At 29.8% G+C, this 15,051-nt stretch overlaps 1 protein-coding gene across 1 annotated transcript in view; it reads right to left on the bottom strand.

Annotated features, from left to right (window-relative positions):
• Positions 1-624: 624 nt before the first annotated feature.
• Positions 625-15,051, bottom strand: part of LOC134686988 (metalloprotease TIKI1-like) — a 31,821-nt gene continuing 17,394 nt past the window's right edge. The window contains exons 3-7 of the mRNA XM_063546890.1: positions 10,197-10,518; positions 6,230-6,320; positions 3,702-3,800; positions 2,909-3,004; positions 625-1,258 (exon numbers count right to left, since the gene is read on the bottom strand). Of these exons, the coding sequence (XP_063402960.1) occupies positions 1,111-1,258; positions 2,909-3,004; positions 3,702-3,800; positions 6,230-6,320; positions 10,197-10,518 (756 nt within the window). The 3' untranslated portion in view covers positions 625-1,110. The remainder of the gene's footprint in view (positions 1,259-2,908; positions 3,005-3,701; positions 3,801-6,229; positions 6,321-10,196; positions 10,519-15,051) is intronic.

The raw sequence follows: 15,051 nt of genomic DNA, 5'->3' as shown, positions 1-15,051 counted from the left end.
AAAACAAAAAAGATATAATGCCTTCTTGACATACATGATGAATACATATTTTATTCACCTAAATATTGAGTGTACATTTTACATTTTATGACTTTAATATTTTTAATGCCAGATATTCTCAACATGGATATAAGATCAACTTTTGATTATTATAATGTGAATGATATGTGAATCAAGTCAGTGATGACATAATCATGGTAATAAGACAGTTTGTAAACAAACAAAAAGAAGAATGACCCAAGAATAGTCCAGACTATCTTTATACCAAATTCTCAAAAAAAATTATGTGAAAGTTCAAGTGTCAACAAACTAGTTTGCTCTACGAAATATTGAGGAAGTTAAAATTATAAAAACATAAAGAAAATAATTTAAAAAAATGTGTTTAACTGTATCATTACTGAACACCAGAAGAACTTCTCCAAAAGGGAGTAATTTTGATCAAATTTTAACTTGAGAATTTAAAAACAACTTTTTTTAAAAGGGTCATAAGATATATACTAGGGATATAAAAATCTGTACTATGACTATGTACCCCTTTCCCAGATTCCCACAAAAACATTAAAAAATAAACAAACAAAAAAAAACATACAAAATTTGTTTATCCGGAACATCACAGTTGACATTTTCATGTACTACAAACTTAACAAGCAGAAATCTGGCTTCATATTGTCCCTTTAATAGTTTTCATTAGAAAAAATAAACACTGAACATAATCAATAGTTCTAGTTGCTTTAGAAGTGAATAACAAAACTTCAAAACATATCTATGTAAACAGCATCTCTTAAAAATTGTATCAATTACATAAAATAGCACATTTAACTCATTAAAATATTTCAGGAAACATCACCAGTGTTTTTATGACACTTTTTATGTTGGTTTCATGTTAAACAAACTTAACAACAAAACTGTTGTCATACCAAGAAGTTGTCTCCCTTTTCCAAATATTTTTAAATTTGGAAATAATCAGGGAAATTGAAATAAAAAACTAAATAGGAAATAAAAGGATTTTCTCTTTGATCCAGCATGCTTTAAGTCTACACTGTACACATTATGGAATACATTTACAATACATGGATATTGCACATATCAACACAATAGAAAGACAATCAATTAGGAATGATAAATGAATAGTATCACAAGTAGAATGAGCATTTGAATGGTGCAGTAACAGGTGCTTGCTCTGGAATATGGGATGTCTGTTGGTCTCTCCGTCCTGTCGTAACCATATTTCTCTGCTAACTTGGAGTATAAGTTAGGACTACAATATATAAGATAAACAAATTATTAATCTTTATTTAAAATCTATGGAATTAAAATGGAAATCATTCATACATTTATTACAAATATAAATGCTTGAGAGAAAGATAGATTATGTATCAATAATGGGCTATTTCTTTCAACCATAAGTAATTTCAATTTTTGTATAAAAAGAATAGTGGATAAACATATCAAAGACAGCAATCCTGCAGCACAAAATTTAAATTTTTTTAAATTTAAAATTGCATTTTTGAGGTAAAATCAGTTATATCACTGCTGCTTGCTAATAACTCCAACAGCCCAAAAAAAGAACAAGAGTGCACACACTGAAATGTATCCCCTTCTTTACTAATTATTGATATAATGTTGATAGTCCTAATAATAAAGCTTTTTTTACAACCGTCACATAAACTTAACATAAACCAAGAAAACTAAACATTGACCTTTGAACACTGAAAATGAGGTCAAGGTCAGACAAACCATGCCAGGTAGGCATGTACAGATAACAATTTTTCCATACAACAAATAAAATTGACTTATTGCTTATAGTTTAAGAAAAACAGACCAAAACACAAAAGCTTAACACTGAGCAATGAACCGTAAAAAATGAGGTCAAGGTAAAATAAAAACAGCGCGACTGACATGTAGATCATGAAATATTCCCATACACCATAAATAGTTGACCTATTGCATATAGTATTAGAAAAAAAGGCCAAAAGTCAAAAACTTAACTTTGACCACTGAACCATGAAAATGAGGTCAAGGTCATATGACACCTGCCAGGTAGACCCGTTCACCTTACAACCATTCCATACACAAAATATAGAAGACCTATTGCATACAGTATAAGAAAAACAGACAAAAACACAAAAACTTAACTATAACCACTGAACCATGAAAATGAGGTCAAGGTCAGATGACACCTGCCAGTTGGATATGTACACCTTACAGTGCTTCCATACACCGAATATACTAGACCTATTGCTTATAGTATCTCAGATATGGACTTGACCACCAAAACTTAACCTTGTTCACTGATCCATGAAATTAGGTCGAGGTCAAGTGAAAACTGTCTGACGGGCAAGAGGACCTTGCAAAGTCTGCACATACCAAATATTGTTAACCTATTACTTATAATAAGAGAGAATTTAATATTACAAAAAAAAAAAATTTTTTTTCAAGTAGTCACTGAACCATGAAAATGAGGTCAAGGACATTGGACATGTGACTGACGGAAACTTCATAACATGAGGCATCCATATACAAAGTATGAAGCATCCAGGTCTCCCACCTTCTAAAATAATAAGCTTTTAAGAAGTGAGCTAACACCACCACCGCTCCCGGATCACTCTCCCTATGTCAAGCTTTCTGTGACAAAAGTCACAGGCTTGACAAAAATCATGCTAGGAAATGACCAGTACAGTTGTGAGATGCACAGAGTTTGAAATTACAGTTCATGTGTAACTCCTTTATATAATTGCTATTAGTATAGTAACTTTGCAGGGGCGCTTAACTCCAATCTTAATTGATAAGGATTGTCAGTTTTCCAGGCATTTTGGCTTCCTCCCTCAATTAAAACTGATTGCCACAAAATAGCCAATAATGCAGACATTTGAAAAAAGACTTTCAGAAATAAAAGACATATAAGTACCTGTTGGCATCCATTCTAATCCACAAATCATTGAATGGTTTTGTGAAACTTGTTTTATAATTTCTCTGTCTTTCACTTTGTCTTTCTAACCATTCTCTGAAATACAAACATTCAGGTAATGAGCAAGATATTAAGGGGTAATGTCATCTTGTAACTTATTTTTTTACAATTAAAATTCTCTTCAATACTTCATAACTTCATCTAAAGGAATAACAGATTGCTTTGCTCTTTTCGGTAGATCTTCATTGTCTCTAAAAATTTATGTCCCTCCTAAGGGAGACAACTAAAAATGGATCGCTAATTACAAAGTCAATAACGGGAATTGTATTTGTTTCTACAGGCTTAATGTCTACTAAACAATAGTCATCAATGACAAAATTTGGGGTTAGAAACAAAGGCATTCTCATACTGTGAATTATTAAATCTATCACACTATATCAACAAAAAAATATTACTTATGAAGCATAAGTCAATACTCTAAGAGCAATTTACTTTGATCATCATTTTTTTCTAGCATAAAAGGATGTCTAGCGTCTAGTTTTTGTACACAAAGATGACCACAGCTGCTTATTTAGTATAACATATATAATGTTCATTGCTTGAGGTATAACGTTAAAAAATCTGTAATTACACATCAAAGTCTAGTTGCTTCATTATAATGTATTTGTTAAAATTGAAACTTTCAACTTGTTAACCGCTACAAAATTCAATCATCATCAAGAATCAATTTGAATACAATGCTAGATATTTACAGATTTTCTGTCACACAGTACACTGGTACAATAAAAATTACCTAGTTTCTTCATCCATATCAAACCATATATCTCCATATATACTGTTTTTATCTTTTAATTTTCTTCTCCTGTGTTTTCTTTTTTTCTCTCCATTCAACCTAAAAAGATAAGACTTTTTATCAGTCATAGAATATATATATATATATATATATATGTCTGTGGAATATTGTCAACAGACAAAAACGAAAATTGTCAGGATATACTAGCTGTTATTCTTTACTAGGCTACTGTCACAACTTGAAATTGTTCCCAAAACAAAGTATTTTCTAATGCAAGTATTTAAAAAAAAAGATGTGGTATGATTGCCAATGAGAAAAATCTCCACAAGTGACCAAATGACACAGAAATTAACAACTATAGGTCACTGTTGGGCCTTCAACAATGAACAAAGTTCATACCGCATATTTTAGCTGTATTTGGCAAAACCTTTCGGATTTAAGAGTCCTCAATGATTTTAAACGTTTCTTTGAATTGGCCTTTTAATTTTTTTTTATTTGATAGTTAGAAGTCTTTTGTTGACAAGACACATGTCTGGTGTATATAGTTATAAGCTTGGTATCTTTGATGAGTTTTGGGGGGTATTAGAACCTTGATCTCTGACTGAAGATTGTTAGAAAATTTCTTCTTCTGCTAGTGCGGTACCTGATAGTTGGTGTCTTTTGAATGTCTAACGGTGTTTGTTCTTTGAATAATCTAAGATTTTATCTCAGTTTAACTAAAGATTTTTTTTTATCAAAGCCTATTCAATGTCCCCTCAAGTTTTAGCCTCTGGTTTTAAAATTAATCGTTGACAGTTTTACACAGAACATATCTGTAAGAACCAATCTCAGAAAAATCTATGAACCTGTCATTAAAATGCTTTTTTTGGATCATGCATTCTTTGACCATGCAACAGCTAATGTTCATCAAAAACAATTACATCAATAGCATTAAAAAAAAATCTTTGAAAAACATTCAGACCTACCGCTGACATAAGGATCATTGTTATTGCATTCTCTCACAACATAAAAAAAACATCATATGATGTTATAATGTTACCTTGCAGCAAAAATCAAATGTTCAAAACTATTATAGTTTCAATTATCTTTTGTTTTTCCTTGATAAATTTGACATCAAAGTAAAATAAAGACTTTTTATCAGGTAAATTACACCTGTTAAGCTGACTAATTAACCAGATCAAAGACTTATCAGATGTGTATTAGCTGACCTATACCTTAATGTTTTACAAGATTGAAAAGATGCATCAAACCAAATGTCAGACTTCAATTTAAACTTATCACATGAGGAATTACAGAGAGACAGAATTTGTTTGGTTACTGATCTGTATGTGTGTAAATGAGTACATATGAACTCAATGGAATATTGTCTGACAGGCAAGTCCAAATGTGAGGAATTACGGACACAGAAATATTGTATTTTTATAAAGAAATATGTGCAAGTGTTCTAAGGAAGAAGTGTAACCCCCTATGGTCTCCTAATAATGGATGCAAAACATGTTGATGTCAATGTAAAATCTGTGCAAATTTGGTGGAATTTTGTCAAACTATCTTAAAGGATCAAATTGAATGCCCTGCAGATATGTACATTGCTTATACTATACCTTCAAACATTTACACTTTCAGACCAAAATTCAATTAATTCCTCAAAACTGAAAGTGAGATGTATGCCCCCCAAAAAGTTGTTGTTGACTAATGTTACAGTCATAGAACAAGGGTATTGTACTATAAACCCCATTCTATAAATACTCTCACTTTCTTTTAAAATAATTAATATATATATATAAATATATATATATATTTTATAAGAAAGTGAGGGTCAATAAATTGATGATATTTAACCTCAGTCTCTATCACATCGCTATGATGGGAAAAGGAGAACAAAAACCTCACTTATAATGAACAATTCTTTGGGCTATATACATTTGTAATTTTTTAATCAGAATGATAAATATTGTGTAATATCTTGCCTTCAGAAACAAAGAATGACAGATATTTCTGACCTTACCTATGTAAAGAAATGTTAAATATTTTGCTGAGGTGTGATAAATGGACCAGAGGATGACCTTTAGTCATGAATTGTTTTATTTTGTTTAATAATAAATACACAGGTGCAAAAATAATTAAAATATTTATTTATATATAAAAAAGAAACATCAGTATCTTGAGGACATCATAGAACACATTGGGACATTTACTTTAAGTAATGATAAATTTTTATAAGAAAGATGTAAATTTATGGCCAATTTTAACTGATAAGCATTTGTAAAATGCAAAAGAAAATTATATTTAAATTTATGATCAGGTTGTTGTCTCTTTGACACATTCCCCATTTCCATTCCCAATTTTAAGTTCTGCAATTTTATGGAGCTATCAAGTGACTTATACATTATTATTTTCAAAGTTGATTCCTGCTCAAAATGCAGTATTTATTATTTTCAAAGTTGATTCCTGCTCAAAATGCAGTATTTATTATTTTCAAAGTTGATTCCTGCTCAAAATGCAGTACCCATCATGTTTGCAATACTTACAGAGGTATTTTATCACCAGGTTGTACATGTTCTATTTCAAATCCTGCTTTCTTCATTTTGTCTATGACTGTATCATTTCCTAAAAAATGACCTGGAAAAAAATCAAGAAGTTGAAAAATAAATTGATACACAGATTTGGCTAAAGTTTTAAATTTGATTTAATTAGAAAACAAACTTGTAAAGTAAATTTTTGTGATGGTTTATTTTTGAGAACAATGGGATTCATATTGCATATTTCTATAGTTTGTTCTGATGTTGTACTGTTACACCACTGTCCAAGGTTAGGGCAGGATTGGAATCCTGCTAACATGTTTAACCCAACCACATTCTGTATATATGTGCCTGTCCCAAGTCAGGAGCCTGTAATTCCTTATTTTTTATTTGTTGCTGTGTTACATGTTTGTTTTTTGTTAACTTTTTTGGTACGTTAGTGAGGCCCTTAGTTTTCTCATTTAAATTGTTTTTACATTTGTGAATTCATGGCCATTTACAGTTGACATAATTTATGTGCTATGGGCTTTGTTGAAGGCTGTATGATGACCTACAGCTGTTAATTTCTGTGTCATTTACAATTGTACCACATCTTCTTTTTTATATTTAAATTGTGTGAGGCATTATTTCACATTTGGTCCATTGGTCAGCATTTATCAAAGGTGGATCCATTAGTTTTTAAAGGGTGTCTGGTCCTTGGAAGAACATTTTAATTTGGAATACATTTTTCTGATTATTTTACTGTCAGTACAGGATTTTCCATTGAAAAAATATAAGACCTATAGCTTTACATTAACTAGTTAAAAGATTTCATTTTAATCAAAATGTATGTCTCTCCTAACTGGTACAAACGAACCTCTAATAACAGGGTCTATCAAGTAATAGGCAGATAGACCAAATGCCTATGGAAATAAACATACTTTTCCTAAAATGAGATCACAATGTTGTGTGGTCATTTCAAAATAAATTTCACAAACAGATATCAGATATAATACCATAATAGTGGTGATTTACATTCACATTACCAAATATACAAATATTATAGACAAGTTGTTATTAAAGTTTTAAATAAAATACTATTTAATGTGGGTTCATGATTTAGACCAAAGTCTACACCTTTGAAACTGTCAACTGACCATAGGGAAGAATTTTATATTAATTTAATTACAAATGTCATCTATTCAATAACTTGATGGTATGTTGAATTCTTGGCGCATTTACAGAGACCATGTAATGTATCTTTTAACATTCACTAAAATCATTTAAATGGACCTTTCTGCATAGACAATACAAAATATTTGACCTATTATAATTTTTTCAGTGTTAATAAATCTCGGACCTAAAAATTTTGATCAAATCAAATGACTAAATATTTCCTCAAAATTTGTATCTATGAAAGAGGCGTGTGAAAATATGCCCTACAAAATATTCTGCAAAAAGGGTAGACACAATTTCTTGTTTCCTGGTTCCATACCTGAACATGAAGTTCCATTAAGCTTCGAGAACACAAAAATACACTAGCAATGTTAGTTGTCGCTTTATTAAACATTTGAAATGTTAGAAAATATGCATCAAAGACTTGATTTGTCTTGTTCTTTCTGTATAGATGTGATCAATAAAATCTTGCTTTACAATGCAAAATGGTATCAAAACCAATTCATACATATAAACCCTGTTAACATTTTCCAGAATTGACAAGAAAGAAGATTAATTCCCATGAAAATACAATCATTGAATTAAGAGGGATTTGTAATTCCTATTCTTTTCATTTCTTCTAAAATAAGAACCAATTTCAAGAATGAATAACTTCATCATTGACAGATATTGAATATTGTGGTATCCAGAAGCACAAAATGTAATGACTATGTCTTATAAGACAGACAGACAGAAAAAAAAAGATTAATTCTCTTGTCTCGTCAGTTTTCTATTTACAATTCTCATTAATTACTATCACATTCTTATTAAATTAGATTATTAGTTTCTAAAAAAAGTATTGGAATGCTTGTTGGGGAGATAACTCTGCAACGACATGAATGGTCACATCTTATGGGAGGTAACTCATAGTAGAACTTGATATTTTCTCCAAAAAATAATGTAAAATTTATTGCAAATCTCAATTATGCCAATACAGCAGGTAGATAAATTATTTTTTATTCTTTACTTTCATTAGAAACATTTCTATTATTTCTTTTTAAATATTTGCATTAAATTAACTATTCTAAAATAAAATAATTTTCATTCATTTGATTTTAAATGGCAAAACTTTAAACATAGAAAGAAAAGCATAAAAATATTTAAAGATGAAAAACACATTTTAAAAAATATTATTTCAAATATTATATCCAAGATGGATGTAAACAAAAAAGTGTATACACGTTGGGCTGCAGTTCAAATTACATACTGTATTTTTCTGTGCACAGTTGATGATTAGAATGGATTGATTCAACTTCAAATACCAAAAATTGTTGTTACTGTTTTATGAAGAATTTCATTTCTATAGGAAGCCTAAAAATTATGCAAAGACCATAAAAAGGTTAACAGTTTAATAAGTCATAAAATATTTCACTGGAATAAAAATGTCACATTTAGACATTTATAGGCGAAGATATCATTTACTCCAAACAATTATGGTAATTTTTAAAACAGGAAATGTAGTTTCTTAATGTATAAATAATGATATCTTTCAAAAAAATAGAATACTGGTTGCTATGACAATTGCTACCTGAGGGGACAAAATCTTTATCATCATACTGTTTTATTTACTTAGTTTCTGCCCCATTTCCTAAAAATCTCTTGCACAACATTCCCCAGAAGAATTGTAATATCCATTACTGAACCACTCAACCAGTTGATGCTAGAAGATATGTGCAACTTTGTAATGAACCGGAAAAAATAAAAATTGTATAGAAAAGATGTTTTTTGCCCCACAAGAGGTAAGATGATCTTCCTTTTCACAGGCTTTATGATGCTTTTGAAGAATGAAAAAATGATTTGTTACCACATTATGTAAGATTAATGTGAATAACAGTTAAAACCACAAAAATAGAAAATAAAACTGTATTGATAATTCAAGCAATGATATATTGGCACTATCTATGCATTCAAAAAGATGTTGGTAAAATTATCATCAGTTGGTTTTTATCAAAGTTTTTTACTCTTAGTTTTATCAGAAATCAATCAGAATGATGCCAGAATCTAATGACGAAAAAAACCTCTAGTTTAAAATCTAAAATCCCAGCTCTTCACAGATAAAAAATCTCTCATTTTCTGATTTGTAAAAAGATTGATACTTCTGTTCTTTGCCACCTATCTGTGAATTGATTTGCTTTTTAAAGTACAATCGCAATGAAACAAATCCTTAACATACTTTAATTCTAAAATACATTTGTGAAATAAAAGCATGAGAAAAACAAAACAACCATTATAGAATTTAACTACTATAGAGCTTTCTCATCAAAGGAAAAACAGAAGTTGTAAACTATATTGAGATTTTATTTCCAATAAAAATTTGTTAAAAGTGATTAGAAAGGTTTTGGTTTTCTGATTCATTCTTTTAAATTTAAATGTATTATTTTTTTTATCAAGTTTATAAAGAACAACAGAGTTATGGTTCCACGAGTCTAGCATAAGATAGCCCAATGTAAATAAGTACAAATGTACATGCAATAAACATATTTTTCATCATCTTTATTTTTTGAAGTTTTTTTCAGTCCCCGAAAATGTCAGGAATGCTAGAATATTGATTTTCTGAAAACCAACAGACTCAAGTATTTTCAATGGCATATTCACAACTCCTGGAGTTACCTGTAATTCCAAATTACCCCACAAATTACTAAAATTAAGAGAGAGACTTTTTAGTATTGCGAACCTGATACTGTTGTATAAAATCATTGTAATTTTTTCTGATTTTTTAAAATTACTACTCCATCTTTTTAATATTGTACATGTAACATTTAATTACTTTAACTGTACTTACCAGCGCCAAAAGCAAAGAAGAAAGTTTTGTCGGGATGAGCTTTAAGTAAACTAGAAGAACGAGCTGCCATCCGTTCATTCCTTTTATCTATTAGTTCCATTCTAAAATAATTGTCAATGAGTTTAGCTGTCTGTAAGTCCTTAAGAGGTAACGTATTGTTGACTAGATTTGGAATATTTGATAAATCACGATTAAATATAACAGAGTTAAGATCTCCACAATTATAATGGTGGATTAAATCCTCAGTTGTATATTGGAATTCACTTTTCAATCGTCTTGATAGTTCATGTTTCCATAAAGTTTGATTCAATGCAAACACTACCTAAAAGTAAAAAACAAAATCATCATGTATATGAATATCTAAATGCACAGGACACAATGATCTATTTCTTTTTAAAACTTTTAGCCTGCACATAATTATGACCACAAAACTTTTTAGTTTTTATATCAATTGATTTGCTTTCAGTGACATGAAACTTCGTGTAAAATATGCACCAGCTATTTGTGAACGTGAAGCTTGTTTCACTTACATTGGTGATTATTTGATATACTTAAGTGATGGCTCAATGGACTTAATTCATCCAGATAAATGTAGATGAATATTGAAAGATAATACATATCAATGTATTCATATACAGAATTCTTTTTTGTTACTTTCTAGAGGTGTGTCTGAGACAAAAGTTTTATATATACTCCTATATATATATGAATATGTGAAAACTGTTGTTTCTTATTTGTGTTTGTAACTATGTATACTGATCTATACTGTATTGTTTATTATATTTGTTAAAATAATATTATAATGATTTTATATTATGCTCCTTGTGAGCCCATTTGATGGAAACAAAGCATCTTCTATACAACATATTACAAGGGAAGTATGCTCCAACATCTTTTTCTAAATTCCATCTACTCACTATAATAATGACTCTGACTAGATGACTATTTTTTATAAATATGAAAATTTGGTGTTTGGATTTAAAATAGAGGTAACATTTTCTGAATCTACCAATATGAGTTATCAGTTATGGAGGTTATATAGGGGTGTCAGCTGTCAAAAGCTGAAAACTTTAATTCCACTTTGAGTACTCTAAATGAGCAGTGAAGACTGACAATAGATATCAAATTCATGCACTTTCCCATAAATGTGCTATGACACATTATGCTTACGTTATTACGTCACAGTCAAAGAACCGATTGTTCAATGATGTCATTTACACAGATTTACCTTGCGTCAAGGAGTGTAACTCATTCATAAAAACAACTCGAGATTTTTGTAATCGTTTTCAATGCTTTGTGACAAGAACATATCATCATACATTTCATGCTGACGTACTTTAAGAACAATTATCCCAAAAAATCTGTTTTTATATGCTTCAATATACCGGTACATATATATATAAAAAAAAAGAAAAAAGTGGAGTATCTAGGTTTAATTTTAAATTGTTTTCTATAGATTTGAGACTAGTATAATGTGTAATAGTAGTCTCAGTTTCTATGAACCACTGAGATTTATCCAATAATTTCTTTTTCCATCATATTGAATGAAATGCACTGCTAGCGTAATGGGTGCCTGTCTCAAGTATTGTGTAATTACAGAATGATACCTGGTTCACACCTGTCACAACCACTGTGGGAAGTGACTTCAAGTCCATTCTAATTAACCCACTTGACGGAGATCAATACACTTCCTGATTATATTAGATTTCATTTCTTTACTGTAGATCAATTCTTCATGTAATATTCAATAAGTAACTAATTACCAATAAATTTCTTATTGTAAAGTATCTTAAAGTGTGGGTGGGCCCTGTTAGACTACGATTAATCCTACCTTAGGACAGTGTGACAGGTCGCTGTTTAAATATAAATTCCTTTATAGAGTTGAAACTGTTTAAAAATTCAATAATAAACTTTGATAGTAATATAATAATAAAAGTCAATATTTATAAATAACTGGAGATATTCCAGGCCAAAATTTTCTTTTATCTAGTGTTGGAATTTATGTAGTCCCTCTTTTATGAAGTAGATGTCTAAACCCCCCAAATAGTCATCACACTTTTCTACCTATATTCAAAGAGGGGTTATGCAGGTGATTCTATGCACCAAAGATTAAAACAAAAGTGTGATGCCACAATGTGCATCAAATTAGTTTTACGCTTAAAAATGTTCCATTTCTACCTATTTGCAGAAAACATAGTTCCTAGCAGCCTTTTAGCACAAGGACAAAATAATATATAACTAGCAAATGTGTTTGGCAAAAAATATATCCTTAACCACCCCTATATACTTTGTGCTTATGATGCACTCGACAGTACTTAACGAAAGTAAGCAAACTTCGTCAATAATATGAATTTTACTGCAGGTAAATCTTTGTTTACCCAGTGAATATGTCTGGTGAACCATAATCTTTAAGTAGAAAAATCGGCAAGTCTCAAAAGAAATATACAAGTCCAAGTGGATGTTCGTAAAAAAACTTAAATGTATTATGTGCACTATAAATTTATTTCACATGAACATTTTTTCACTTTATAGGCTTTTTACTTAAAATTTTAAAAGTCCATATGTAAGTTTATTTATATACATTGTACAAAGTTTAGAAATATAGAAGACACTTTTACCATGCAATTATTTATATTGTTGTCATTTCTTAAAAGCAGTGAATTAAATTACTGTCTGTAAAAATTTATTTGTGAGCTTGAAAGCAGCAACTAAATGGGATTTTGTAATTAAATTTCCTCACTTAAATCTTTTTCTGTGGAAAGAGTGACACCTTTAAACATGTAAATTGATATTAAAACTAAAAAGTTTGGTGGTAATTTTCACAAAACTGATGTTAAATACCTATTCTGATGTTCTTGACTATCAGACATTTTGTATGCTTGTTTTTTTGTGCCTTGAAACTGAATGGAAAAGACAGCAATTTTAATTTATTTTACAACACACAGTTTTGTGGAAAGGTTTACAGACTGCTGCCAATACTTTATTTGCCAGTTCTATTCTGTTATTACACACTTTTAACAAAAGTTGTTTCAATTTGCCAATAGATGAATGGCTCTTCACTTTACAAAATGATCTCCTGTCCATGCAAAGCATATTTTCTAAGTGATATATAGAAGAAAAAAAAGGATTGCACACGTTCCACAGTACAAATAAAGCTTTTCCCTTAGCCCTTCATTGTCAATTAAAATATATAGCCAAACCAAGGGAAACAACTCATACAGATGGATCTATAAAGTTTTTACAATATCAATAACCGGATAAGCAAATATAGTATTTTCAGTTGAGAAGATTAAAAAATTTTGGAAAAAGAAGTTTTGTTTCTGAAAAAAAATTCAAATCAGGTATGAAATCAAAAGAAATTCTATTACTGTAATAAATATTTGAACAGCTTTAAAAATGTTATGCTGATTTTTTTTCAGATCCATTCAAATAATGTTAATTAAGTGTAAAAGGTCATACAGTCATACCCCAAATGGGTTTTTTTTCTGAGCATGCAGATTTTGTTGTTGACCATTTACTGGCCTACATGATAGATTTCGACATTTAAGATTAATCAAAATTATGTAAATTAGATGTGTGCTTTAAAAGAAATTGAATTTCTATCAAACTACACCTGTAAATCCATCAAGAAATTTAATGATGAATAAATTTACATATATCAGTTACAAATGAAGGCATTCATGTGATAATCTACTGACACTAAATAAAAAAGTCTAACTTAAATGGATAATTTTTATCAGTTAGACTGTAATTTTAGTATTTTGATGATGATTTTATGGCACCTTTTAAACCTGAAAGTATGTTTTATATACCTGTATTCAGATAAAATTAAATTTGGGAGCAGGGTAATTATTTTAAATGTCTTGAATTAACAACTGCCCATAAATTATATATTGTGCTCTCTGCATATTTCATAATATTTATAGCAATAACTGCAATCTGATGTGTTTGCAACACTGTAAAAAAATTATGACTGTTTTTTTAAAAAAAATGGAATAATGCATTGTATTGTGTCTTTAGTTCATTCATTAAAGTGTAGAATTAACACATCCTTTCAAGGAATGTACCTGAATGATATATCTGTGGATGTTAAACTTTAATTGCCGTTTCAGAATATTAATAGTTACATAATGTGCTAGTGACCTAATAGGTATATATGGGGTCAGTAAATTCCACATGGGGTGAGAACAAAACAAATTTATCTTACTGACTATCTTAATTATAGTGTGAATTTAGACTAGTGACCTATCAAAATGAACAATACTGTAGGAATTAAGAAACTACTTCCATTGATCCTACAAAAACAGATGCCAACAATAACAACTTATTAGGTTTATAAATGTGTTTTATTAATTTATTTCAATCTTTATCATCAATTTTTTTGTCTATTGAAATCTGTAGGTTTTTTTTCTCAGTGCCGTTTTGTTTTTGTAAAGGGACATAATATCACTACTAACCATGTATGAAATAAGACCCGCCTCCCTACTACATAATATGGAATATAAAGGGACATTACTCCACTACTAACCGTGTATGAAATAAGCCCTGCCTCCCTACTAACCTAATATGAAATACACGGTCTCCACGAGGACACTTTTAACCAATCGCATTTCTAGAAATGTATAGGAGGTAAGATCAAATATATTCTTGGTAATATTGATATCAAAAGTGTACACCAAACTGTCATGATTGGTTAAAAACTTCCTTAACTATGGAATTCAACCATATTTGACATAATCTTAATTTTAAGGTAACAATTAAAGTACCCATTCAGTCCTTCAGAGATTTTAAAACAGCTAGTTGTTATCCCATTTCAAGGTGTTTACCACGAGTTGGGGAATACAATATGTCTGTC

This window comes from Mytilus trossulus, chromosome 1, assembly GCF_036588685.1.
Source record: "Mytilus trossulus isolate FHL-02 chromosome 1, PNRI_Mtr1.1.1.hap1, whole genome shotgun sequence".
In the NCBI taxonomy this organism is placed as follows: domain Eukaryota; kingdom Metazoa; phylum Mollusca; class Bivalvia; order Mytilida; family Mytilidae; genus Mytilus; species Mytilus trossulus.
This window is presented reverse-complemented; position numbering and strand designations above follow the sequence as displayed.